Source organism: Gorilla gorilla, chromosome 13 (genome assembly GCF_029281585.2).
Source record: "Gorilla gorilla gorilla isolate KB3781 chromosome 13, NHGRI_mGorGor1-v2.1_pri, whole genome shotgun sequence".
Classification (NCBI taxonomy): Eukaryota; Metazoa; Chordata; class Mammalia; order Primates; family Hominidae; genus Gorilla; species Gorilla gorilla.
In genome coordinates, this window is record NC_073237.2 from 47,059,557 (window position 1) to 47,086,914 (window position 27,358).

General features: G+C 37.2%; 1 protein-coding gene across 11 annotated transcripts in view; it reads right to left on the reverse strand.

The window, feature by feature from the left end:
- The window catches only part of CNTLN (centlein), a 365,528-nt gene that overhangs the window by 111,167 nt on the left and 227,003 nt on the right, over positions 1-27,358 (reverse strand). For all 11 annotated transcript variants that reach the window (XM_031014894.3, XM_031014893.3, XM_063696349.1 and 8 more), the window contains one exon: positions 16,725-16,825. In XM_031014894.3, the coding sequence (XP_030870754.3) occupies positions 16,725-16,825 (101 nt within the window). The remainder of the gene's footprint in view (positions 1-16,724; positions 16,826-27,358) is intronic.

Sequence of the window (27,358 nt, forward strand, 5' to 3'; positions counted from 1 at the left end):
GCGACCTCGGCTCGCTGTAACCTCCGCCTCCAGGGCTCAAGTGATCCTCCAGCCTCAGCGACCCAAGTAGCTGGGAGTACAAGTGTGTGCCACCACACCCAACTTTTTTTTTTTTGGTAGAGACAGGGTTGCCCAGGCTGGTCTCAAATTCCTGGATTCAAACGATTCACCTGCCTCAGCCTCTCAAAATCTTGGGATTACAGTGTGAGCCACAGTGCCATGTTGGTAACAACTACAAAGAAGCATGACTTTAAGCATAACAGAAGCAACCAAAAACTGTGTATAAATCATTTATATAGATATATTTGTGTGTGTATATACATATACGTACAATGCATATGTTTTATATAATATTTTATATATTTATATATGTTGAGGGTACAAACAAAGAGAACAGAAAAAGGCTTTACATAGGAGGTCACACCCCAGTTCTATTGTTAAAGATGAGAAGGTCTTTTCTACATGGAACCTGCAAGAAAGGAATACAGTACTGTGTACACTGGTCCAGAGGTATTAAACGCTAAAGCACTTTTGGGGTTTTATTTTGCTGATTTTTCAGTTCCAGGGAGGAAAAAATAATGCTAAACATATGAAAGATAAGGCTAATGAGGTAGGCAGGGGCTAATTTTCAGTGGGATAAATGAATTTGGGCTTTATTTTGCTATTAGCAGGAAGCACTAAATAAGAGAATAAGATCAGAAATATTAACACACCAAGAATAGGGCTGGAAGGAATGCCCTTATGGTAGATTGGATAGCAATTCTAAGTAGTATAAAACGAAACTGCAGTCTAACCTTCCTTTATTTATAAAATATACTGCATGGGTTTTAGAACAATTTTTGTTATTCTCCTTAAATGTTTAGGTACTAGGTATATGCTCAACAGATTAACGACTGTGCATTAAATTAGTTAATATTAATCATTCCAAGAAGTAAATATTTTAACATTTTTATTGATTTTGAAAAGTTTTTGGCTTTATTGGAGAAAACCTGAATATGCCTAAAAGGTTTTCCCTTTTGTTCCCAAGATGTTCCCTTGATTTTTCTCTAAGTTAAAGTAGGATGACCATTTCCGAAGGCTTGATTGTTTTGGTCATGTTCTTTTTGGTATGTATCCAACACAATCTATTCTTAATAGTAAGTAAACTTGAGTTACTTGCCAGAAATCTGGAACCTAAATTGTATGCTGCCCAGCTATTATGAAAGTCTGTGCTTTTTTAAATTAATATTTAATAAGGACAATCTGAAATTTGCAATCCATTTACTCCATTCTAGATGCTTTATTTCTGGATTGGGTCAGACTATCTAGAAAGCCATATGCTCGCAACATATACTAACAGCTCCAGCATACTTTTGTTCACGGGCTTATGATTTTATATCATACTATGGTAGATTATTACTCAGCAAATGCTTACTCCTTTCATGGATACCTTCATGGATGCAGTACGTATCCCTGCTCCATTAATGTTGAGTTTGGCCATGTGATTTGCTTGGACTAGGGAAACATGGGTAAAAATGAGCCTAGAACTCAAGAAATTGTATGCTTCTGATCACCCCTTGGAAATTTCCAACATCCACCTTGAAAAGAACATGTTCAGGTAGTCACTGCCCCTTCAGCCTGGGACTGGGATTAAGAAATGTGGAGCAGACCTAAATCCAATATTGCCTCAAGGTGAAGCACTCCAGCCAACCAACAGACCTGCAGCCTGCAGCACAGTTAACCCAGGTGATAGACTCATGAGCAAGAAATAAATGTTTATTACGGCATGCTAGTGAGACTTTGTGGTTGTTTATTCTGCAGCAAAAGCTGATGGGATACAGAAATTGGTAATCTTAAGTGGGGTGCTGCTATCATAAAAGACTAAATTATGTGGCACTGATTTTGGGACTGGGTGGTGGGTGGCAAAATATATGTTACAGGATGCTGAGAAAATGGTGACCCATGTTATGTAGTTACAAAACATTTGGAAAACTGCCACCTGGCATAACCTGGAAGGCAAAAAATGTACCTAATAACTTAATAAATTTTATACTGAGTGAGGAGGTGTCAGTGCAGAATGCTGATAGTATGAGTTTGGTTATTGCTGGCTGCACTTGACTAGCTACTCTAAGAAAGATCAGAGCTCAGAAAGGCACTGGCCATTGAAATATGGGAAGTGTATAAGTTCCAGTACTTATTAGAGTTGGAAAATGAAATTGTTTGTCACCATATCAAAGGAGTGGACACTAAATCATTGGCAGCATAAAGGCCAAATCTCAGATGCTGACATTAAAACATGGCTCAGGATTTGGCTGTCATGCCTGTTGCTAATAATTTCTGAAAGGAATAATGCAAGGCCTAGTAGACTCTGGGTAAAAGCCTAAAAATACTACCCCAATCCTCCATAGAAACTAACACTGACAGTATGAATTGTTGTTGGCTGTATTTAATAAGAAGACTTGCTTTAGCCAAAGAAATCTCGGGTGGAGGTTACAGTGTGCCAGTTCCAAACACAGGCAAAAGAAGCTCTTCATGTTTACACCTGTTGCATTGTGTTCAAGAATCAGACACATGGAGCAGAAGTGGACTTGACTTGCAGCTTGAAACAGAGCTGGACCAGAAAACCTGCAGCAGTAAGAGCTGTTTCAGCCAACACACAGACCTATATGCAATAAATAAATGCTTGCTATTGTTTATGAATGAGTTTCCCCATTTGCTTGTTTCTTGCATTGTCTGATACACAAGCCCTCAACTTTCAATGACGAACATGGTAAGAAATGGTTTTGTGAACATATTCATGCACTTGTGACTCAGTAAAGACTGAGGAATCTAGCTCCTGGCCAAACTTTACATGTGATTTGTCAGGCTTGGCCATAGGTAATTACAAAGGTTTTACCTGGCACACCTCATGGGGGAAAGCTGCCCTCCCCAACCAGACTTGTTGTACGTCAATGGACTGCGGTCTCTGAAGGGAGTTACACTCAAGGACACAGGTCCTGGTCAAGGACACTAGTTTCCCTGGCCAATCACACTGTTACACACGTATCTGTATCTCTACCACAGGTGTCTCAATATGGAGGCATTTTTATTGGGGGCCTTTGGCTGAGGCTTGCTTAGGTGTTTCTGGAGAAACCTCCTTAGGAGACTGGGAGGAGGCAGTAAACTTGAAGATACTTGTCCTCATTCTGACTTTATACTTTTCCTCTCCCAACCATCCTCCCACACCCTCCCCTAATGCCTCAGGTCTATCACATGGCAAGAAACTTTTGTTTGAGGATCCACTGGCAATGAGACAACCCTCATTTCTATGTTGATCCACTTGACCAATGGGGGAAAATAAAATACGGGGAGCTGGCACTTTCTCCCCTTTAGCCTCTTGCTTAAACTATCTCAGCAATTAATTAAAGGTGGCTGTAACTTTCATTTTGGTTTGTTCTCTTAGAGCAGCTATTCATACACCTGGCATTTCAGCTCTCTCCAGTTCAGCTAAGCTCTTGACAGAGGTATTGTGGGATTCTACTCAAGACCCATTATGCTATAAATTGCAATTTTCAGTAAAGAGAAATTTAGCATGGTAGGGGCTTAAGGTATTCATTTGGGAAGACTAGAGGAGACTGAACTCATTTGAGGGAAAAGGCAATGAGTTTTTTTGGATGACATGCTTAACTTTTAAGATACTTGCAAAAGCAGCCAGAAGGAAACAGGTGTCAGAAAATAGGAAATATATATTTGGAACATGGAAAAAGTTTTGGGATTTAATCTAGAGAAAACATGTTCAATAAGAAGAAAAGTAAGTTAGAGGGAGCAGATTTTCCCTTCTACATGGAGCAACTAAAAACTAGACAAAATGTATGAAAAATGGTTTTTAGATATTGGGCATCAGACAATGTCATCCCTGAGAGAGGGCAACAAATAAGGTGAGTTCTTTAATTACCCCAGCTTACTGCTTACAGAGAGCTTCCAAGCTACAGCACAGAAACAGGAAACCTAAATTTGGTCCAGTAATCTTCCTAAATTAAGGAGACATACCCTGGGTTCCAGGGAGGTCAAGGGAGCTAGAGTTTGCAGGGCAAAGTGTCATAGAGGAGAGATCTACTCAGATACAGGGAGAGCTCTGAAGATGTACAGACCTGAGAACCTTAAGTCTTCAGCCAAGTACTAATCAGCACATGCATTTAAGGAAACTACCCAAGTTTAAGAGAAAAAAAAACATCCAAAAGGATTCGAGAAAACTTAGAGGAAACAAACTGCAAAGCTCATACAGGTGCAGTAGTAGTTTATGCTCTGACTAGCCGAGGGAAAAAAGGGGGGGCACATTATACTAACGTGAACAAAGTAAGAATGACAGCAGAATTCTTATCAGAAACAATTCACACCAGAAGACAGTGGAGTAATTAACTGCTAAAGAAAAAAAAAATCTGTCAATGGAGCATTCTATACTTACTGAAAATACCTTTCAAAATGAAGAAAAATAGGGTTATTTTTCAGGTGTATGACAGCTGAAAGAATTTCACTACCAGCAGATGTGCACTCTAAGAAATATTAAAGAAGTCCTTCAGGCAGAAAGAAGATAACACCAGATGGAAATATGGACCTACAGAAAGGAATGAAGAGCAGCAGAAATGGTTCTCAGCAAAAAACACTGAGAACTACCAGGCCTGGTTAGATCCAACACACTCTGCTGAAGCCAGACAACAATTTGAAATCCTGGGTCACCCCTTCTACAATAGAAAACACTCTGTAGTTGGTGGAGCAAAGTGTACAGTTAACAAAATACCGATTTTGAATCCAAATTGTAAAAGAAAAGCCACAAAGGAAGAAAAGAACTTACCAAAAACCTGAATTTAATAAAATACAAGCTCAGAAAAGAAATAATAAAACATCAAAAAATAAAATAAGAATTTGAAGAATTGAGACAATAAATTGAAAACAACAACAATAACAAAGAGCATTATTACAGATTAAATAGAAATGTAAGAAAGAACAAAAGAAGGCCGGGTGCGGTGGCTCCCACCTGTAATCCCAGCACTTTGGGAGGTCAAGACAGGTGGATCACGAGATCAGGAGATCGAGACCATCCTGGCCAACATGGTGAAACCCCGTCTCTACTAAAAAAATACAAAATTAGCTGGGCATGGTGGTGCATGCCTGTAATCCTAGCTACGTGGTAGACTGAGGCAGGAGAATTGCTTGAACCAGGGAGTCGGAGGTTGCAATGAGCCAAGATTGTGCCACTGCATTCCAGCCTGGTGACAGAGCAAGACTCCGTCTCAAAAAAAGAACAAAAGAAAGATAAAACATGGCTAAAAATTGAATTACTGATGAAGGAAAGTCTTGAGATAAACTGAATGCAGAAGAAAAAGACAAAAGATTAAAGAATTGTTAAGAAAATAGATATGAAGGCCGGACAAAAAATAATCTAACATAAAGACAACTTCCTTGATTTAGAGTATAAAAAGTGGAATAGAAAAGTATGCAAAAATATATGCAAAAGAGAAATCCTTGGAACAAAGTAATATTTTAATTGGCAATAAATGCATAGGTATTTCAGGAAAATGTGATCTAGAACAAATTATATTGACATATTCTATTTAAGTTTTTGAATATCAAGTTGAAAAAAAGTAAATTTTCAGGCATCCACTTAGCAAAGGCAAGTGACATCCACAGCAGGGGGTGATACAGGGGAGGTTGGGGAATTCAGACACCTCTCTGTAACACATCCTCACAGCAACCACTGATTCTATAAATGAGTAACATCTAGAAAGTTCTGAGGAAAAAAGGGTGTAACCCAATAAAATTATACCCAGCCCATTTAATCCCTGTTGAATCATATTCTCAAACATCTAGGTTCTTACAAATATGGCTACTTTCATTCCTTCTTGAAAAAATGCTTGTTTTTTGTTTTGTTTTGTTTTGTTTTGACACAGAGTCTTGCTCTTTCACCCAGGCTGGAGTGAAGTGGTGCCTAGGCTGCAGTGCAATGATGCAATCTTGGCTCACTGCAACCTCTGCCCCCTGTGTTCAAGGGATTATCCTGTCTCAGCCTACCAGGTAGCTGGGATTACAGGCACGCACCACTACGCCCGGCTAATTTCTGTATTTTTAGTAGAGAGTTTTGCCATGTTGGCCAGGCTGGGCTCAAACTCCTGACCTCAGGTGATCCACCTGCCTCGGCCTGCAAAGTGCTAGGATTACAGGCGTGAGCCACCGCGCCTAGTAATACTTTGAATTTTATCTGGCTAATCAAGAAACATACGAAAAGAAAGAATTCATAAATAGAAAAGCCATGGCTTTTAAAAATGTGATGAGTACTGAATTCGTTATATAGAGAGACAAGACTTCAAAGCTGAGGAAATTATTCTTGTAATATATAAAGTTACAGACTTTGGTAAAATTTTTAAAAAGAAATTTAATGAACAAAACTCAAGATGTGGAGGAAACAAAAAACTTTTACAAAAAAGTTTTGTAAAAATTCTGGGTTTTCCATCTTGCGTAGCAAGGTGTTAATTTCTTTTTGTAATTTTTTTTAATCTTAAAGAAATTAATTATTTTGAAGCAAAGAAAACATTTATTTAAAGTTTACAGCTCATTTACCTTTACTTCTGTTTCTCTTCATTTAGTTGGCTCCAAATAAATATAATAAATGTAAATCTCTTTTTCAAAAATATGACACTCTTTTTATATAATTAGTCTACCCATCTAGCCTTCTCCGTATCTGGCCATTAAGAGATGGTTATGGCCGGGTGCGGTGGCTCACGCCTGTAATCCCAGCACTTTGGGAGGCCAAGGTGGGCAGATTACGAGGTCAGGAGATCGAGACCATTCTGGCTAACATGGTGAAACCCCGTCTCTACTAAAAATACAAAAAATTAGCCGGGCGAGGTGGTGGGCACCTGCAGTCCCAGCTACTTGGGAGGCTGAGGCAGGAGAATGGCGTGAACCCGGGAGGCGGAGCTTGCAGTGAGATGAGATGGCGCCACTGCACTCCAGCCTCAGGGACAGAGTGAGACTCCGTCTCAAAAAAAAAATTTTTTTAATTTAAAAAAAAGAAAAAGAAAAAAAAGAGATGGTTATATGATAATATTAAAAATTTTTATCTCTAACATGTTGCGAACTAGTTTTTTCTTTGCTTTCTTCTTTTTTTCTTTGTTACTGCTCGAATGTAAGTATGTATAATTTTTCAAAAAAACATAAAGTCATTAATTTTGAAAAGTAAACCAAGGATAAAGTCTTAGCAAACCCTAGTTATTAAGAAGTAAATGAAAAAATATTCCACTGAAAGAGACAGGAAGATAACAGCAAGAGTAGGACATAAAATGAGACAATGTGATTCAGAAGCTGATAAAGAGATAACCTTGAAATATGATGAAAATTAAAGGTGTTAAATGGAGGGATTCAAATATTGGCCTTAACAAGTCACCAGTAACCTGAACGCCAGCATTGGAGCAACAACAGTAACTGGGACAAAAGCCAAGTGAAGGGTATATGAAAACTAATTATTAAGTATAAATTGTCAAAACCTAAAAGTACAGTGGTTAGAATGTAGCAGGTTAAACAACAAAAAATCCTGTCATATCAACCTTTAATTTTTCTAATGAGGTACTGAAGTTATATACGAAATATAGTTATCTTGGCTTTAATAAAGAGATAATCCTCCTGCAATTTGAGCAGTGAGACATTCCCCGTTACTGGTCATATTTAAGCTAGCTGTCAGGGAGGTTGCAGATCTCCAAATTTCCTTCTAACTCTAAAGATTTTGATTCCAGGAAAAAAGATGAGAACTAAATAATTTCCCAAAAAATGTAATGCCTAACCAAAATATTAACGAATTATTGATATTGAGCATAACACTATAGTACCTACAAAACTGTAAACAAACAAAACTAGGAAAACTTTATCAATGAATAATAAAAATGAGTATCATTTATCCTTAGAAAATAATCTCTAGAATTTTTGTGTGTGGGTACACAGTAGATGTATCTATAGGGTAGATGACATGTGATACACAGGCAATGCATACTAATCATATCAGGGTAAATGGGGCATCCATCACCTCAAGCACTTAACTTTTACATTACAAACCATCCAACAATTAAATTATTTTTTAATACAGTCACCCTGTCATGCTAGCAAACACCAGGTCTTATTTGTTCTTTCCAACTATTGTTTTTGTAATCCATTAATTATTCCCACTTCCTCCAACTACCCTTCCCAGGCTCTGGTGACCATCCTTCTACTCTCTAGCTCCATGAGTTCAATTGTTTTAATTTTTAGCTCCCACCAATAAGTGAGAACATGTGAAGTCTGTCTTTCTACACCTGGCTTATTTCACTTAACACAATGACCTCCAATTTCATCCATGTTGTTGCAAATGACAAGATTTCAATTCTTTTATGGCTGAATAGTACACCATTGTGTGTATGTACCACATTCATTTTATCCATTCGTCTGTTGATGAACATTTGGGTTGCTTCCAAATTTTGGCTATTATGAATAATGCTGCAATAAACATGGGAATGCAGATATCTCTTCAATACACTGATCTCCTTTCTTTTGGGTATATATCTAGCAGTGTGATAGCTAGATCATATCACAGCTCTACTTCCATTTTTTTTTTTTCTTTTTTTTTTTCCTGAGATGGAGTCTCACTTCTGTCACCCAGGCTGGAGTGCAGTGGCACAATCTCGGCTCACTGCAACCTCCAACTCCTGGTTCAAGGGATTCTCTTGTCTCAGCCTCCCAAGTAACTGGGATTACAGGTGTGTGTGCCACCACACCCCTCTCATTTTGTATTTTTAGGAGAGATGGAGTTTCACCATGTTGGCCAGGCTGGTCTCAAACTCCTGACCTCAAGCGATCCACCCACCTCAGCCTCCCAAAGTGTGGGATTATAGGTATAAGCCACTGCGCCTAGCCTATTTCTAATTGTTTGAGTCAATTCCAAACTGTTCTCCATAGTAGTTGTACTAATTTACATTCCTACCAACAATGTATGAGAGTTCCCTTTTTACCCACATCTTCCCCAGCATTTGTTATTGCCTGTCTTGTGGATAAGAGCCATTCAGGCTGGGATGAGATGATATTTCATTTTAGTTTTGATTTGTATTCTCTGATGATCAATAATGTTGAGCATTTTCATATATCTATTTGCAAATGGTATGTCTTCTTTTGAGAAATGTCTACTCATAGCTTTGGCCCATTTTTTAATTGGATTATTAAATTTTTTCCTACACAGTAGTTTTTAGCTGCTTATATATTCTGGTTATTAATCCCTTGTTAGATGGGTAGTTTGCAAATATTGTCTCCCACTCTGTGGCTTGTCTCTTTGATTTGTTGATTGTTCCCTTGTTGTCCAGAAGCTTTTTAGCTTGATGTAATCCCATGTGTCCATTTCTGCTTTGGTTGCCTGTGCTTGTATGATATTACTCAAAAGATCCTTGCTCAGTCCAACATCTTGGAGACTTTCCCCAATGTTTTCTTTTAGTAGTTTCATAGTTTGAGGTCTGAGATTTAAGTGTTTAATCCATTGTGTTTGATTTTTGTATATGGCAAGACATAGGGGACTAGTTTCATTCTTACGCATATGAATATCTTATTTTCCCCGCAGTATTTTTTGAAGAGACTGTCCTTTTCCCAGTGTATGTCTTGGCAACGCTGTCAACAATTAGTTTATATGGAGGTATGAATATATTTCTGAGTTGTCTGTTAGGTTCTATTGGTCTATATGTCAATTTTCATGCTGTTTTAGTTACTGTAGCTTTATAGTACAATTTAATTTAAGAAATGTGATTCCTCTAGTTTTGTTCTTTTTCTTTACAATAGCTTTGGCTATTCTGGGTCTCTTTTATTCTATATAAATTTTAGGATCGTTTTTTCTGTTTCTGTGAAGAATGTCATTGGTATTTTTATAGGGCTTGCATTAAATCTGTAGATTACTTTAGGTAATAAGGTCATTTTAACAATATTGGTTTTTACAATCCATTAAGAGGGGATGTCTTTCCATTTTTTGTGTGTCTCCTTCAATTTCTTTCATCAATATTCTATAGTTTTTATTGCAGGAAGATTCTTCACTTCTCTGGTTAAATCCTAGGTACTGACTTTTAGGTGTAGCTGCTGTAAATGGAATTAACTTTCTTGATTTCTTTTTCAGATTGTTTGCTGTTGGCATATAGAAATGATACTGATTTTTGTATGTTGATTTTGTATTCTCCATTTTACTGAGTTTATCCTTTCTAATAGTTTTTTTATGGACTCTTAAGTTTTTCCAAATACAAAATCATATCATTGGCAAATAATGATAATTTGACTTCTTCCTAATTTGGATGCCCTTTCTTTCTCTTGTGTGACTGCCCTAACTAGGACATCCAGTACTATGCTGAATAACAGTGGTGAAAGTAGGCATCATGGTCATGTTCCAAATCTTAAAGGAAAAGCTTTCAGTTTTTCCTGATTCAATATGATACCAGCAATAGCTCTGTCCTATATGCCTTTTATTATCCTGATGTATGTTTGTTCCAATAAAACCAGTTTTTTGAGAGATTTTCTCATGAAAGAATGTTGAATTTTACTGAATGCTTTTTCAGGACTAAGTAAAATGATCCTGCGGTTTTTGTCCTTCATTCTGTTGATAGTATGTATCACATTGATTAATGTCCAAATGTTGAACCATCCTTGCAACCCTTGGATAAATCCCACTTGGTCATGATGACTAATTTTTTAATGTGTTGTTGAATTCAGCTTGCTAGTATCTTGCAGAGGTTTTTTCTGCATCAATGTTCATCAGGGATATTGAACTATAGTTTCCTTTTTTTGATGTGTCTTTGTCTGGTTTTGGTATCAAGCTAATACTGGCCTTGTAGAATGAGTTTGAAAGTATTCCCTCCTATTCTACCTTTTGGAATAGTTTGAGTAGGATTGGAGTTAGTTCTTCTTTAAATGTCTGGTAGAGTTCAGCAGTGAAGTCACCAGGTCCTGGTTGTTTCTTTGCTGGGAGGCTCTGCATTATGGCATCAATCTCTTTACTTATTATTGTTCCGTTCAGGTTTTGGATTTCTTCATGTTTCAATAATCTTAGTAGGTTGTATGTGTATAAGAATTTATCCATTTCTTCTAGACTTTCCAATTTATTGGCATATAGCTGATATGTATTTGGCATATAGTTGGTGATAGTAGCCACTAACAATGCTTTAAATTTCTGCAGTATCTGTTGTAATGTCTACTTTTTCACATCTGATATTTATTTGTGTTCTCTTTTTCTTAGTCTGGTTAAAGGTTTGTAAATTTTGGTTAGCTTTTTGATAAACCAACTTTTTGTTTTAATGATTTTTTTCATATTGTTTTATTCATTTTAATTTTATTTATCTCTGCTCTGATCTTTATTACTTCTTTTCTTTTACTAATTTTGGGTTTGATTAGCTCTAGCTTTTCTAGCTCTTCAAGATGCATCGTTATTTGAAATTTTTCTTCTTCTTTGATGTAGGCATTTATAGCTGTAAACTTCCCTCTTAGTATTGCTTTTGCTGTAACCCATAGGTTCCAGTATGTTGTGCTTCCATTATCATTTGTTTCAAGAAATTTTTAAATTTCCTCCTTAATTTCTTCATGGACACACGGGTCATTCAGGAGCACATTGTTTAATTGCCATATGTCTGCAGAGCTTCCAAAATTTTTCATGTTATTGATTACTAGTGCTATTCCATTGTTGTCAGGTAAGATGCTTGATATTATTTCAATTTTTTTGAATGTTTTAAGACTTGTTTTATGGCTTAACACACAGTCTATCCTCGAGAATGATCGATGTGCTGGGAAGAAGAATGTATATTCTGCAGCCATTGGATGAAATGTTCTGTAAATATTAGCTCCATTTGGTCTACAGTACAAATTAATTCCAATGTTTCTTTGTTGATTTGCTGTCTGGAAGATCTGTCCAATGCTGAAAGTGGGATACTAAAGCCTTCAGCTATCATTGAATTAGGGTCTACATTTCTCTTTAGCTCTAATAATATTTGCTTTATATATCTGGGTACTAGAGTGTTGGGTGAATATATATTTACAACTATGATATCCTCTTACTAAATTGACACCTTTATCATTATATAATGACCTTTGTCTCTTACAGTTTTTGCTTGAAATCTATTTGGTCTGATATAAGTATAGCTACTCCTGCTCTTCTTTGGTTTGTACTGGCATGGAGTATCTTTTTCCATTTGTTTATTTTCAGTCTATATGTTTCTTTATAGATGAAGCGTTTCTTGTATACAACAGAGAGTGGCTCTGATTTTTACATCCTTTCAGCTACTCTGTGTATTTTGATTACAGAGTTTAGTTCATTCACATTCAGTGTGATTACCAATAAGTAAGAACTTACTCCTACCATTTTGTTGTTGGCTTCCTGGTTATTTTGTGGTCTTCTTTTCCTTCTTTTATTCTTTCTTGTTTTCCTTGTAGTGAAGGTAATTTTCTCTTACCTTTTCTCCTAAAATAAAAGGAAAATTTTATTTCTTTCTTTTTATTTTTTGTGTAGCCACTGTATGGTTTTTGATTTGAGGTTACAATGAATGTTGCAAATACTATCTTATAACCCATTATTTTAACTGGATTAACAACACTGCTTGCATAAACAAACAAGCAAAAACAAAACTGATAAAAATTATATAACTTTGTCCAGCCTCTTTTTAACTTTTTGTTGTTTATATCTTATTATACTATGTCTTGAAAACTTTTTATAGTTATTTTTTGATTGGCTCATCTTTAAGTCTTTCTACTTAAGAGTAGTTTGTATACCACTGTTACAGTATTACAATATTGTATGTCATTCTCTGTACTTACTATTGCCAATGACTTTTGTACCTTCAGATGATTTATTACTCATTAATATCCTTTTTCTGATTTAAGTACTCCATTTATGACTTCTTGTAGGATAGGTATGGTGTTGATGAAATCTCCAGCTTTTGTTTGCCTGTCAAAGCATTTCTCCTTCATGTTTGAAGGATATTTTTGCAGGATATATTCCAGGGCAAAAGTTTGTTGTTGTTTTTTCCTTCAGCACTTTAAGTATGTCATGCCACTATCTCCTAGCCTGTAAAGTTTCCACTGAAAAGTCTGCTGCCAGCATATTGAAGCTCCATTGTATGTTATTTGTTTCTTTTCTCTTGCTGCTTTTAGGGTCCTTTCTTTATCCTTGACCCTTGGGAGTTTGTTAAATGCCTTCAGGTTGTCTTTTTTGGGTTAAACCTGCTTGGTGTTCTACAACTTTCTCATAGTTGAATATTATTATCTTTTGCTAGGTTTGAAAAGTTCTCTGTTATTTTCCCTTTGAATAAACTTTGTACTCCTGTCTTTTTCACTAACTCCTGTTTAAGGCCAATAACTCCTAGATTTTCCCTTTTGAGGCTATTTCATTAATCTTGTAGGCATGCTTCATTGTTTTTTATTCTTTTATCTCCTCTGTGTATTTTCTTTTTTTTTTTTTTTTTTCGAGATAGAGTCTCGCTTTGTCACCAGGCTGGAGTGCAGTGGCACAATCTCGATTCACAGCAACCTCCGCCTCCCGGGGTCAAGCGATTCCCCTGCCTCAGCCTCCCAAGTAGCTGGGATCACTGGCATGTGCTACCATGCCTGGCTAATGTTTGTATTTTTAATAGAGACAGGGTTCCACCATATTGGCCAGGCTCGTCTCGAATTCCTAAAATTAGGTGATCCTCCCACCTCAGCCTCCTAAAGTGCTGGGATTACAGGCATGAGCCACCACACCCGCCCTGACTATGTATTTTCAAATAGCCTGTCTTCAAGCTCCCTAATTCCTTCTTCTGCTTGATCAATTCTGCTATGAGGGGACTCCAGCGCATTTTTCATTCCAGAATTTCTGCTTGATTCTTTTTTATTTTTTCAATCACTTTGTTAAATTTCTCTGATAGAATTCTGAAATCCTTCTCCATGTTATCTTGAATTTCTTTGAGTTTCCTCAAAACAGTTATTTGGAATTCTCTGTCTGAAAGGCTACATATCTGTTTCTGCAGTATTGATCCCAGGTGCCTTATTTCATTTGTTTGATGAAGTCATGTTTTCTTGGTATATTATCCTGTTTTCATACTTCTATAAGGAACTGCTCAAGACTGAGTAACAAAGGAAAGAGATTTAATTGACTCACAACTCAGCATGGCTGGGGAGGCCTCTGGAAACTAATAATCACGGTGGAAGGTGAAGGGGAAGCAAGGCACCTTCTTCACAAGGCAGCAGGAAGGAGAAGTGCCAAGCGAACGGGGAAAAAGCCCCTTACAAAACCATCAGATTTCATGAGAACTCACTCACTATCATGAAAGCAGCATGGGAGAAACCACCCCCATGATTCAATTACCTCCACCTGGTCTCTCTTTTGACATGTGGAGATTATGGGGATTATAACTCAAGATGAGTCTGGGGTGGGGACACAAAGCGTAACCTATCACTTGGATAGTCTTGATCCTTATGGATGTTTGCTGGTGTCTGGGAATACAAAAGTTAGATATTTATTTTTGTCTTTGCAGTCTGGGTTTGTTTGTACCCAATCTTCTTGAGAAGATGGGTACAAAGATGCTAAGGCAGTAGGATTGATTCAGCCCAAGACTTTCCGGTATTTGAAAGGACTTGGGTGTTGTGATCTAGTCCATATCTGCATTAGTGAGCACCCCAAGTCCAGTAACACTGGGGTTCTTGCCGACTTCTAGAACTACTGCCTGGGCAGTCTTGGATAAGATCCGGAAGAATTCTCTGGATTACCAGGCAGAGACTCTTGTTTTCTTTCCTTCTCCCAAACAAACAGAGTCTATCTCTCTTTGCTGAGCCTTCTGGAGCTGGGGATGGAGTGACAAATGCACCCCTGTGGCCACCACCACTGGGACTATGCTGGGGGTCAGAACTGACACCAGTATATCCCTGAGCCTCACCCAAGGCCCACTGTAACCACTATCTGGCTACCACCTATGTTTGCTCAAGGCCCTAGGGCTCTGCAAAGAGCAGACTGTGAAGCCAGTCAGACTTGTGTCATTCCCTTCAGGGTAGCAGGATCCCTCCAGCCCTGGGTGGGTCCAGAGATGCCATCTCGGAGTCGGGGAGTAGAGTAAAAAACCTTAGAAATCCACCTGGTGTTCTAGTCCACTGCAGCTGAGCTGGCACTCAAACCAGCAGACACGGTCCTTCCCACTCTTCCCTTCCCTTTCCACAGGCAAAGGAGTCTCTGCCTGTGGTCACGACCACCACAGTCCTACAGGGAGTACTACCAGGCCACTGTCAATGTTCCTTAAAGCCCAAGGGCTCTTCAGTCAGCTTGCCACAAATGCTGCCAGGCCTGGGACCCACCTTTCAGGGCAGCGGGCTTCCCTCTGGCCCAGGGCAGGTCTAGAAATGCCAACTAAGAGCCAAGGCCTGGAATCAATGACCCCACAAGCTGCTTGGTGTTCTACTTCATGGTGGATGAGCTGGTACCTAAGGTGCAAGACAAATTACCCTTTACTTTTCCCTCTGCTTTTCTCATGCAGGGGTTTCTCACCACAGCCACCACAGCTGTGGATGCACTGGGTTTCACCTGAATCCAGCACATCTCAGAGTCTCAGCCAAGACCCACAGTGTACCATCTGGGTATTGCTGCTGGTGATTCAGGGCCCAAGGGCTCTTCCAGTCAGTAGGTGATAGATCCTGCCAGGACTGCATCCTTGCCTTCAAGGCACCAGATTCGCTTCTAGCCCAGGATGTGTCTAGAAATGTCATCCAGGAGCTAGGGCCTAGAATAAGGGTCTCATAAATCTAACTAGTGCCCTATCCTACTGTGGCTGAGCTGGTGTCCAAGATGCAAGACAAAGACCTCTTTACTCTTTCTTCTCTCCTCCTCAAGCAGATGGAAGGGGTTCCTTTCAGAGCCATGAGCTGTGCTGCCAAGGGTTGGGAGAGCAGTGGCACATATACCCCATGAGCTGTCCTGGCTGGTGTCTCAGTAGGTCACATGCCACCCAAGTCCACTGGTCTGAGCCCAACTCTGCACTAGGGCTTGCCTAGGAGTTGAAGTCATTGTGGCCTAGACAGTCTTTTAAGTTTATATAGAGCCCCAAAGTCCTGTGGTGACGAGGCTTGCCAGAACTCAGGTTCCAACCACCGGGATGGGTGATTGTCCTCTGGACAGGTCTGGTCTAAATGCTCTTTCTGTGGGCAGGCATGAGATGCATTCGGCCCGGTTTTGCTCTCTGCTATGACAGGGCAAGACCGAGTTCAATGCAAAGTCCAACAGTCACTGCATTCTCCCTCCCCTAAGTGCACAATTCTCTCTCCATGTCACATGGCCACTGCCAGGAGATCGGGGAAGGGTGGCATTGGTAATTTAAGACTGTCTTTCCTACCCTCTTCAGTGCCTCTTTCAGCCATTTGAAGTTAAAACCAGGTACTGTGAGTGTTCACCTGATTTCTGATTCTTATGTAGGTGTTTTTTGTGTGTGTGTAGATAGTTCTTAAATTTGGAGTTCCCACAGCGTAAAGTCGTCTATTTGGCCATCTTGCTGTACCTTCTCCCCTAGATTTTTTAATAAATTACAAAGCTGACTTTTAAATATTCTATTTATTTAATTTTCTCAGGATGAAAATGTTAGTGAGTTATCAATGAATAAAGTGTTGGAAAAGAAATAAAAAGGGTAAGATTCTTAAAAGAAATTGAAACTAAACATCAAGAATTGGACAATTTTAAAATTCCTCTGTTAAGTATTTATTTTCTGAAAATTTACCTTCTCTTCTCTCTGCCACACATCTATTCAATTCTTGTATTGCTGCCTTATCAATAGATATATGTACTTTAAGTTCATCTAATTCTTCTTCAAGATTCATCCTATGAAAAAGCAATAAACATTTACTTAAAACCATATTGTTTTATTAAAAAAATATATCAAACATATATATTTAAACATATTTCTAAATAATATATCAAACAAAGTCAGTAAAGATATTTTAATGTATATAAAATGGAGAACAGTAAAATGAAAGCAAAAATAAATCAATAATATTCACAGGCTGGGCATGGTGGCTCATACCTATAATTCCAGCATTTTAGAAAGCCAAGGCAAGGGGATCACTTGAGACTAGAAGCTCAAGACCAGCCTGGGCAACACAGAGAGACCCTGTCTTTACAATAATAATAATAACAACAACAACAATAACAACTAGCCCATCATGGTTACGCGCACCTGTAGTCCTAGCTACTTGGGATGCTGAGGCAGCAGGATTAATTCAGCCCAAGACTTCAAGGTTACAGTAAGCAATAATTTCACTGCTGCACTACAGCCTGGGCAAAAGATTGAGCCCTTGTCTCCATAAAATAAAAAATAGTAATAATATGCCCAAATCCTAAGAACTACAATTGAATTTACTGAGGACCTGGAAAATCAAATGTTTTAAGTAAGTTATTTCTGTTAACTTTATCTCAATAAACTTGCTAAACACTTAAAATACAGACTATATAATTTTAAAAATTATGGATTAAATTGCTCAACCACTTCTTGGTTGTTTTTAGACAAAGTCTCACTCTGTCACCCAGGCTGAAGTGCAGTGGCACAATCGTGGCTTACTGCAGCCCCTACCTCCCAGGCTCAGGTGATCCTCCCACCTCAGCCTCCTAAGTAGCTGGGACTACAGGTGTGTGACACCATGCCCAGCTAATTTTTTGTACAGTCAGGGTTTTACCAAGTTGCATAGGCTGAACTCCTGGACTCAAGCAACCTACTCATCTCGGCCTCCCAAAATGCTGGGATCACAGTCATGAGCCACAACACCTGCCATGCTCAATCACATCCTAACACACAGATATTCTAGGCAAAATAGTAATGAAAAATGTTAATACATAACACTGAAAACAAGAATGGTAAATTCCTAGATGCCAAATAAAGGCAAAAAGACTTCCCAGTAAAACAGAATTGAGCTACCATTGTGAGTATTTGACCAGAACCAAATACTGCCCATGGGGACCTCAGAATGTGAGACCTGAGTAGGGATGGTGTATTAGTCTATTCTCACTTTGCTATAAAAAAAAAACCTCCTGAGACTAGGTAATTTATAAAGAAAAGAGGTTCAATTGACTCACAGTTCCACAGACTGTACAGGAAGCACGGCTGAGGAGGCCTCATGAAACTTACATTCATGGCAGAAGGGGAACAGGAAGCAGGCAGGTCTTACATGGCTAGAGCAGGAGGAAAAGAGCGCAGAGGGAGGTGCTACACACTTTTAAACAACCGAATCTTATGAGAACTCACTATCAATGGAACAGCAAGGGGGAAGTCCGCCCACATGATCAAGTCACCTCTCACCAGACCCCTCCTTCACCACTGGGGATTACAATGCGACATGAAATTTGGGCAGGGACACAAATCCAAACCATATCAGATGGACATTTAGACCCATGGCCCTACCTGGTTGACAGATAAAAATGAGCTAACTACAGGAAACTGGGAGAAAACAATCTGCTGAATGAAAACCTGAATATCTGAACTTATCTGGTTAGAGTTTCATTAAAATAGTTCTCCAGCCCTAGTATGGGGACAGGACAGAGTCAACCACATGCTATCAGAATCCCAAGCCTAAATCAATAGGTTCAAAACTGAGCCATACAATTTACAGAAACATGAACAATCAAAAATAATACAAAAACTGGACATATGGCCAGAGTATACTGGAGGGTTCAGGAAGACACAATCATCCCTAAAGGGAGGCTTCCACAACTAAGAAAATGTATGGGAGAAAAGCCACCACAGAAAATAATTGTCGAGTCAAGCATGGAGACGATAAGTATATAAATAAGTTCAAAGCCATGAATGACAGTCTAAATATCCCACTGCCCAAAATGGGATAATGTAAGACAATAAAATAGAGATAAGAGAATAATCAAAATTACTTTCACCATTAGAGTTTTTAAAATGTTTTTAAAAAGATAAAGAAGTGATAAACATATGTCAAAAAGAACAGGGGTTTATGAAACAGAAAATAGACAAAAACAATCAAATAATATATCTAAAAATATGAAATAAAGCAATGAAAATTAATAATAATAACATAATACCAGAAATTTAAAATTCAATGATGGGTTCAATAGCAAGTAGAAAAAGCTAATGAAAATTGATAAAATGGAAGAGAGCAGAAGGAGGTAAAGGAAGGAAAACAGTAGAGGTATACAAAACGTGTTGCAATAAGAAGTATAGAAAGCATTTAATAGAAATTATTCAAGGAGAGAATTGAAAGACTGAAGGCAGGAGTATAGATGGGAGATAACAGTCAAAGTATAATAGCTCAGGATTTGAGAACTGATGAAGATATGAATTAATAGCTTTAAAGAGCATCAAAAAATTGCAAGAAGAGTAAATAAAACTCTGTTCACACTTAAAAATGTCTTAGTGAAACTTCAGGACACCAAAGATAGAGACAATCTTTAAATGAACCAGATTGAGAAGAAAACACTTCTAACAACTAAAGATCTCTGGAATAACAGCAGAGTTCTCATATCAACAAACAAAGCCAGACGGAAAACAATTAATATCTTTCACATGCCAAGGTTTACTACTCATAGATCCTAGATGAAAAAATCATTAAAATATATATTTTAAGAAGAAAATGTACTCAAAAGCAAGGTATAAAACAAAATAAGCATTGATGAAGAAAGACACTAACAGATATATACAAGGAATTAAATAAACATTTATTATCTAAAGCAATCATAGCAATATCTGAATGAGCTAAAATAAGGTAGAACTAACATTCTCAACAACAAAACGATATTGGATCATCAAAGATACCATAGTTAAACATTTCAAGGTCCTTGTATTGTAGGAGGATACAGCTAGTGATGAACTTTAGACTTTGTCAAATAAACGATGTATGTTATAATTTCAAGAATAATTATTTAAAGAATAAAAATAAATAAAAAAAATTAGAGGTCAGAAGAGAAATGAAAAAAAAACTGTAACAAATCAAAGGCAAGAAAGTCATTTTTAAAAAGGAGCATAAGTCAAAACCACAATGAGATACCATCTCATGCCAGTTAGAATGGTGATCATTAAAAAGTCGGGAAACGAGATGCTGGAGAGGATGTGGAGAAACAGGAATGCTCTTACACTGCTGGTGGAAATGTAAATCAGTTCAACCATTGTGGAAGACAGTGTGGCGATTCCTCAAGGATCTAGAACCAGAAATACCATTTGACCCAGCAATCCCATTACTGGGTATACCCAGAGGATTATAAATCATCCTACTATAAAGGCACATGCACTTGTATGTTTGTTCACAATAGCAAAGGCTTGGAACCAACCCAAATGCCCATCAATGACAGACTGGATAAAGAAAATGTGGCACATATACACCATGGAATACTATGCAGCCATAAAAAAGGATGACTTCATGTCCTTTGCAGGGACATGGATGAATCTGGAAACCATCATTCTCAGCAAACTAACACAACAGAAAACCAAATACCGCATTTTCTCACTCATAAGTGGGAGTTGAACAATGAGAACACATGGACACAGAGAGGGAAACATCACACACTGGGGCCTGTTGGGGTATGGGGGACTAGGGGAGGGATAGCATTAGGAGAAATACTTAATGTAGATGATGGGTTGATGGGTGCAGCAAACCACCATGGCATGTGTATACCTATGTAATAAATCTGCATGTTCTGCACATGTATCCCAGAACTTAAAGTATAATTTTTAAAAAAGGAGCATAAGAAAATAAAACGTACAAGAAAAAAATTAAAAATAAAGATAGTCATCACACAATGATCAAAAATGATTTACCAGGAAAATATATTAGTTCTAGACTTTTATGTACTCAACAACACGTTATTGTAATTATTGTTATAATTATTCAAACAATAAAAAGTTATTTCAAGTAAAAATTAGGTAGACTCTCCTTCCCCTCACTCAGTATACTTCCTGGAAAAAAAATAATGTTTACACTTTGATATGTATACTCTCATTTTTTGTTCATATATTATAAACATCAATTCACATACATAAGGATTTTAAAAACTGGGATCCTATGTTATATACTGGCAGCTTCCCAGGTCCATTACAGATTGATAGGAGGAACACATACACATGCACACACATACACTCACCCACACAATGATTAAGCTTGGATTAGGTTCCTGATTTGTTTATTTAAGAACGTGGAACATACTGAAGGAAGATGGCCCCACAAAGAAAAAGCAGGTATAACTTACCTCAACTTAGTTTTCCTTGGCTCTCAGATCACTAACCCAACAGAAGGTAGTGCTGCAGTTGTTGGAAAAGTTATTTCTTGCTTCTTAAAACATACTTTATACTTACAGCTTGTTTCTTTTGGAAAGAACACACACGGTCCCTACTTTTAATAAATATTTACAGACATCAGGGACCACCTTGTTCTTGAGTCAAACTAAGCACCAACAAACCACATCTTACTGTGTGTTTGGGGGAGGAGCTGACAGAGGCAGAGCCCTGGTACTCCTGACCAGGATGAGCACTGGCTATCTACTGACTCTGATTTACTATCCACTTACACTGGTGTTTCTTATACTCTGGTATGAGGATCACAATTTAAAATCTATTTCTCACTGGACAAATGATAGGAAACAACTGTATTCGGCCACTGGACAATAGGCAGCACAGAACTGTAATCCCTGAGAGAAAGCAAATAAACAGAGAGAGCCCTTAATGATGGCTCGATTTCTGCCTGAAAGCACTTTCCAGACAGGGAGAGGGGTCCCAAGAAGAACATGACAGTCTCATTGAGTTGAAACAAGAGACTGCAGTTTAGGAAGTCTAAAACAGCCAGAATTTGTGAGGCATATGACCAAGTGAGGAGGAATCTACAGTGGAAAAAAGCTAAAGAAATCTGCATAAGAATTCCTTTGAGTATGTGGCTAATCTTTATTTCTTTTTTTGCATATGCATAGTATGAAACACAACAAGGCCAGGCAAAGAACAACAGGAGCTATAAACAGAATATTCCCAGAATATTTCTCACACAGGATTGGGATACATTTGAATTGCAACCAGTCAGAGAAGAGAGAATCTTAGCTGAACATCAGAGGCATTCAATAGAGAACACAGATGGGTCATTCTAATGAGTAGAGATAAACAAGCCTCTAGTAAATGATACTCTAAACCTGTGCTTAAAAAGTGTTTTAAATGAACAATGAGAACACATGGACACAGGAAGGGGAACATCACACACTGGGGACTGTTGTGGGGTGGGGGGACGGGGGAGGGATAGCATTAGGAGATATACCTAATGCTAAATGACGAGTTAATGGGTGCAGCACACCAACATGGCACATGTATACATATGTAACAAAACTGCACGTTGTGCACATGTACCCTAAAATTTAAAGTATAATAATAATATAAAAAAATGGAAAAAAAACTGGAGATATTTAAACTGAGATTTTAACACACCTCTCCCAGTAATTGATGGAAAAAGTGGACAGAAATAAGTAAGGATACAGAACATTTGAAAAACACTATCAAAAAGCTTGACCTAACTGAATGTTTTATAAAACACTCCATACCCAACAACAGCAAAACAAACATTCTTTTCAAGTGCCATGGAACATTCAACAAGATAAGACCACATGCTGGGCTATAAAACAATTCTCAATAAAGCTAAAAGCATTTTAAAATCATGCAAAGCATCTTCTATGACCACAATAGGATAATAAAATTAAAAATAAATACCAGAAGGACGTCTGCAAAATCCCAAAATAGTTGAAACTAAAGAACCTATTTCTGACAAAGAGGCTCTGCTTAACCAATCTTTAGTCACTCTCCTGAACCTTCTCCTAAGCCCATCTGTGCACTTCCTTGTAAAACCCAGTTTTAGCAAGGAACTCCACTGTCAGTTTAGCAAGAATCTCTTCCACCACAATATATAAATCAAGGCCAATATCTAACTGGGTTCCTCATCCTCCACCACGCGCTAGGCTGTATCTGATCACCCTGGCCTGTCTTCAGTCAAAATCCTGATAAGGTCAGTTTAGCCAGAATCTCCCTTCCCACTGATGTTTCCTCTTACTAATTTTCCAATCCACTGACCTCTACCTTAGCTATAAATTCCCACTTACCCATGCTGTATTAGGAGTTGAGTCCAATTTTCTCCCCAACTGCAAAATCCGACTGCAGTGGTCCCTACCTATGATGATGGTCCTAAATAGTCTTCTTTACCAAACTTTAACAAGTTTCATTGAATAACATTTTTCTATAATGCTTCCAAACAGTTCTACTTTCAAAGAAGAATCCAGGAGGAACTAGGAATTACTTTGAACTTAGAAAAATTTAAAATACACTTCAAAATTTGTAAGGCACAGCAAAAGCAATCCTTAGATGGATATCTATATTGCAACATACAATACTTAAATTGGAAAAAAAGAAATATCCATAATGATGCAAGCTTCCAATTTAAAAATCTAGAAAAAGAAGACACATCAAGGTGAACACTTTTTCATGTGCTTATTGGCCATTAGTATGTCCGTATGTCCTCATATTTATTTATTTGTTTATTTTTATTTTTATTTTTATTTTTTGAGACAGCCTCACTCTGTCGCCCAGGCTGGAGTGCAGTGGCAAGATCTCGGCTCACTGCAAGCTCCGCCTCCCGGGTTCACGCCATTCTCCTGCCTCAGCCTCCTGAGTAGCTGGCACTACAGACGCCCACCACTACACCCAGCTAGTTTTTCGGTTTTTTTTTTTTTTTTTTTTTTTTTTGTATTTTTTAGTATAGACGGAGTTTCACCGTGTTAGCCAGGATGGTTTTGATCTCTGGACCTCGTGATCCGCCCGACTCGGCCTCCCAAAGTGCTGGGATTACAGGCGTGAGCCACTGCGCTCGGCCTGGATGTCCTCTTATGTGAAATATCTGTTCAAGTGTTTTGCTCATTTTTCTATTGGGTTGACTGTCCTTTTCTTATTTAGTCACAGGAATTCTTCATATATTCTGAGTACTACTCCTTTCCTGGACATATATACTGAAAATATCTTTTCATACTCAGAAAGCAGCCTTTTAATTCGTTTAATGGTATTTTTTAATGAACATTAAGTTCTTGGTTTTAACATACGCCAATTTATCAATTTTTCATTTCTATTTAGTGCTTTTTATGCCTGGTTTAAGAAATTGGGCAGGTGCAGTAGCTCACACCAGTAATCCTAGCACTTTAGAAGGCCAAAGCAAGTGGACTGCTTGAGCTCAGGAGTTTGAGTCCAGCCTGGGCAACATGGCATAACCCTATCTCTACAAAAATACAAAAAATTAGCCAGGCATGGTAGCATGCGCCTGTAGTATCAACTACTTGGGGGGCTGAGGTGGGAGAATCACTTCAACCCAGGAAGTTGAGGCTGCAGCAAGCTGAGATTGTGCCACTGCACTCCAGCGGGGTGACAAAGTAAGACCTTATTTCAAAAAGAGAGGGGAGGGGAGGGGAGGGGAGGGGAGAGGAGAGGAATAAATATTGGCCTACTACAAAGTCACAAAGATGTTCTCCTATGTTTTCATCTAAAAGCTTTACTACTTAACCCTTCACATTTAGACTATAATCAATCTATAACTGACTTTTGGGTTTGGAGTTGGCTAAAATATTCTATTAAATAGGTCTTTTTGGATTTTTAGATATGTAGCTACATCATCTGCTATTTTGGTTGTCTCCAAATTTCCATAATTACAAACAATGCTGTAGTGAGCATTCTCGTATATGTGCTCACATACAAGATTCCTTTTAGTGTTTCTAACTAGAAGTAGAATTATTACTTTTTTAGTACACACTTTAGAAAGTAGAAAGCATATTTCAAACATTAAAAAAGTATGGAAAATAATATAATCAACATTAATGTAACAACTAGATTTTAAAATATTCACATTATGCCATATTTAATTCATCACTTTTATTTTTGAGAAAAAATGAATTTGTAAATAATATTGCCCCATAAAACAATCTACCTTCTTCCCTCCCTGGAAATAATCAGTATCTTAAATTTGGTGTTTATCTTTCTGATCTATGTTTGAATACTATATATGTATGTGTATAGTGTATATGTAGTACATACACACGTGTATGTCTACATGTGTGCAGTTATGTGTAACTATATTTTTACAAATGTGTATGTCTACATATACATCTACAAAAATATATAGTATCATTTTGTGATTTCTAAACATTTTACACTTAGAAATTATATCATAGTATATATACTATTATTCAACTTTCTTCTTTAAAATCAACTTTTGCTTTTTTAGCATTTCTGTTTTGGTAAGTTTAGATCTAGTTTATGCATGTTAAATGCAGTAGAGTATAAAATTATATTAATGTATCACAATGTATTTGTATCTATCACTAAGAGACATTTAGATTGCTTCTAATTGTTCACTATTACCAAACTGCTGCAGTGAACACCCTTATTCATGTATCTTGTTTCACTACCTTTAAAAACATCATAAGAATCTCTTTAAGAGTAAAATTTTTCTCTCAAGGGTTTTTATATTCCCTAGATAAAATTACAAATATTGGAAAATATATTACCAAATTTAAAACCTTTTTATATCTGAAGATAACTTTACCTGTAACATTTCTACATTTGATTATATATTATATCATGCTTTTCTTCAGAACAAAGTTTCTTAAGAAGCAACTAATCTACACTGAAAACAAACTATTCTAAAGCCTGAAATACTTTCCAGACTAAACAAACCCTTTGCTATCAGTTTCCTGTCATTCAAAATAAATTTTATTATTTAGTCATTAGCATTCAATTCAGATGTTCAAACCCAACATTGTTAAGGTTATTTATTCTAAAGAAAAAAATACTATAAAATAGAATGAGTTCGTGTGACAAAATTGATTTATGGAAAGTAACTTTGATGTCCTTTCACAGAAAAATCAAATGATTATAACACTCAAGATTTTCCTATGTAATTCTTTAAGAAAATTTAAAAATACTATATATATATATGTAGTATTTATATATATATATGGTACCCAAAATATGTGGAAACAAACTATAGTAGTAAATAAATTTAGAATAATATATGTATGGCCTCAAAAAATAAATATCATATGTATATGGACTCATGTCTGAATACAACCTAAGGGATAAACAGTGAAAGTTAATCTCCAGAGTTACAAAATAAAATTCCAAAATATACTTTCCATTTACTCAAGTGATATATCTGCCTGTGGAGGATACAAAGAATCCTGTTGACTTTATAGCAAAATACAAATTAGAATACAACTAAAAAATATAAAAGCTAGAACATGGAAAAAACCCAAACATCCATCAATGGCTGAATAAACAAAATGTGGTATATACATAAAATGGAATATTATTCAGCCTTAAAAAGTAAGGAACTTCTGGCACATGGTTCAACAAGGATAAATCTTGAAGAAATAGTAAATGAAATAGTCCACATACAAAAAAGACAAATATTAAATGATTCCACTTATATGAAGCACCTAGAATAGGCAAATCCATAGAGACAGAAAGCAGAAAGAGACAGGGGCTGTGGGAAGTAGGAAATGAGAAACAAATATATATATATACACACACACACACACTCAAAATACATTCTCACCTACAGTGTAGGCTAATTGTACAGCAAACAAATGTGTAAATCATTTCTATATTTTAGGTATATGGGGAGGGCAGGAAAGAGAAAGGGCAAAAAGTGGAAAGAATAAGGGGAAAACATAAAAATGGAAAGGCATAGAAGAGCTTTATCTTCATATTAATCACAATTTTAAATTACATATCTGTATGCTTATTGATTACTATTTGCATTCTCCAATAAGTTGAAGCTCTATGAGGCCAGGAGCCATGTGTGTTCTGCTAAATATTTTATAGTGCCCAGCATATTTATTGAAGTAACAAAGGAAAGCAAAAGCAGCACAAAAGGTCACACAGATTCAGTTACATGTAACTAATATTATAAAACTCCATAGCTTAAAAGCATTTTCCCATATATTATTTTCTTAGCTATAATGGTTTACCTGGTCCCAAGCCCTAGTACTTTTAGAGCATCAAGAGTCACCGCTCAAAGCCTATCTATAAGTCATGTTGCATCAGACTCTGAAGCATTCAAGACATAGAAAAGAAGAATATAATTGACCATAGGCTTCAGGACTCTAACGTAGCAAATAATTAGGTTTTAGGTTAATCTTATTCTGAAACTTTCCACTCTTACCTAGGGATAAGTAACAGATGAGTTTACTTCGTCTGAGCTACAATCTTAGTGTATGAGTTTCTTGTGCTTGATTATCAATCATAAAGTAACTAACATTCAAAACCTTTTGCCACATAGCCTGGAAGTTCATTGTCTTTCTTTAAAACAGATCCTGATAAGAAAAACTTACACA